This window comes from Sitophilus oryzae, unplaced genomic scaffold, assembly GCF_002938485.1.
Source record: "Sitophilus oryzae breed Bouriz unplaced genomic scaffold, Soryzae_2.0 scaffold_2014_pilon_pilon, whole genome shotgun sequence".
NCBI lineage: Eukaryota > Metazoa > Arthropoda > Insecta > Coleoptera > Curculionidae > Sitophilus > Sitophilus oryzae.
The window spans coordinates 618291-620155 of record NW_022146741.1 but is presented as its reverse complement, the minus strand read 5'-3'; the positions used below and the strand labels follow the sequence as shown (position 1 = coordinate 620155).

The 1865-nt window shown below is 32.2% G+C and overlaps 1 protein-coding gene across 1 annotated transcript; it reads left to right on the top strand.

The window, feature by feature from the left end:
• Positions 1 to 223: 223 nt before the first annotated feature.
• Positions 224 to 922, top strand: LOC115884099. The gene has a single exon (XM_030902587.1). It carries the CDS (start codon positions 224 to 226, stop codon positions 920 to 922), a length of 699 nt encoding a protein of 232 aa, XP_030758447.1.
• The last annotated feature ends 943 nt before the right edge of the window (positions 923 to 1865 follow it).

Sequence of the window (1865 nt, the reverse complement as noted above, 5' to 3'; positions counted from 1 at the left end):
CCCCTCAAATATTACAATATTTTTTATTTCAAAAACGGTCAAGTTTCCGAAAAAAAAACGCTTAAACACGTAGGTATATTTTATTTTGTTTTTTTTACATATTTTAAGATTTTTTAGGGTATATGTATAGGGTATTCCTATAGGCGCACAAAAATTGTTCACTTGAAATTTTGCTGACGACCAGTTGGTGCTTGCGCAGGATGCGTTTGACCTTGAATATATTATGAGAATACTCTATGTACAATATGAGAAGTGGGGTCTACAAGTAAGTCTTAAAAAAACAGAATATCTAGTAGTCAATAGTGAAGCGGCCTTTGAAGTTCTGATTACCGATGATACTCAGGTCACACAGGTCAACAACTTCAAATATTTAGGATCAATCGTGACTAAACAGGGCATTGGAGAGGACGAAATTAAACTCCGCATTCAAGCTGGCAAGAGAGTAGTGGGATGCTTGAATTCATTGTGGTGGGATCAGCATCTCTCTCTTAGAACCAAAAAACGGCTGCGACAAATCTTGGTGGAATCTGTGGTGTGTTATGGTTGTGAAGTATGGGCTCTAACAGCCGAAATGAAACGGAGAGTTACAGCAGTCGAAATGAACTATCTCAGAAGGAGCGCAGGTGTATCGAAAATGGACCGAATTACCAACATAGAGATCAGACACCGAATGAATGCCCCAGAGACAATTATAGACAGGGCCGAAATCAGAGGTCTCAAGTGGTTTGGCCATCTATCAAGAATGCCGGAAGATGAATGGCCTCTTCAAAGCCTCAAGAGTCCTCCACAAAGAAGAAAGCGAGGTAGACCAAGAAGGTCGTGGAACAACACAATTAGGCAAGAGATGGCATCCAGAGAGCTGGAAGAACTGGATGCATTTGATAGAGAGGTTTGGCGAAGGCGAATGGGAAAGCAGCAGTAGCTGTATGCTTGATTAATGGACAACAAATGTCTAATCAAAAATCCCGTATATATATATATATATATATATATATATATATATATATATATATATATATATATATATATATATATATATATATATATATATATATTTTTAAAAATATATATAAGATGTTTCGATGTATACAGTATATATATATATATATATATAAATATAATATAATATATATATATATATAATATATATATATATATATATATATATATATATATATATATATATATATATATATATATATATACATTCAAAATAAAAATATAATCAAAAATCCCGTATATAAGATTTTTTAAAAATGTATACAGGGTGTTTCGAAAAATCTGGTCATTGATTAATCACGATCCTGCTTAAAGCGCTTGACATAAAAAGCCGATTTTTGGAAAACAGATTGATTTTAGGGTGTAGAGGTTCGACAAGAAGGGATTTTTCGAAACTCGAATTCTAAGGGGGTAAAACTATCCCTCAAATATTAAAATACTTTTTATTTAAAAACCGGTGAGTTTTTCAGAAAAAACTCTTAAACACGAATAATTTATTTTGTTGTTTTACATATTTTAAGATTTTTTATTAATTTATACAGGGTGTTTCATTAAATATGACCATTGAGTAATCACGATTCTGCTTAAACTGTGTGTTCCAAAATGTTGGGTAATTGATTAACCACGATTCTGCTTAAACTGCTTGACGTAAAAAGCTTATTTTTGGCAAACGGATTTTTCGAAAGTCAAATTCCAACGAAATGAAACTACCCCTCAAATATTACCAAGTTATATAATAATATCGCCATATTGTTTTTTCTCATGCTGACAAATGTGAGAAAATTTTATCCAGTTTGTATGTTAATGGAAATTCTTGCTTTGCTTTATCATCACCATTACAAATGATTAATTCGACGCGAACGAAA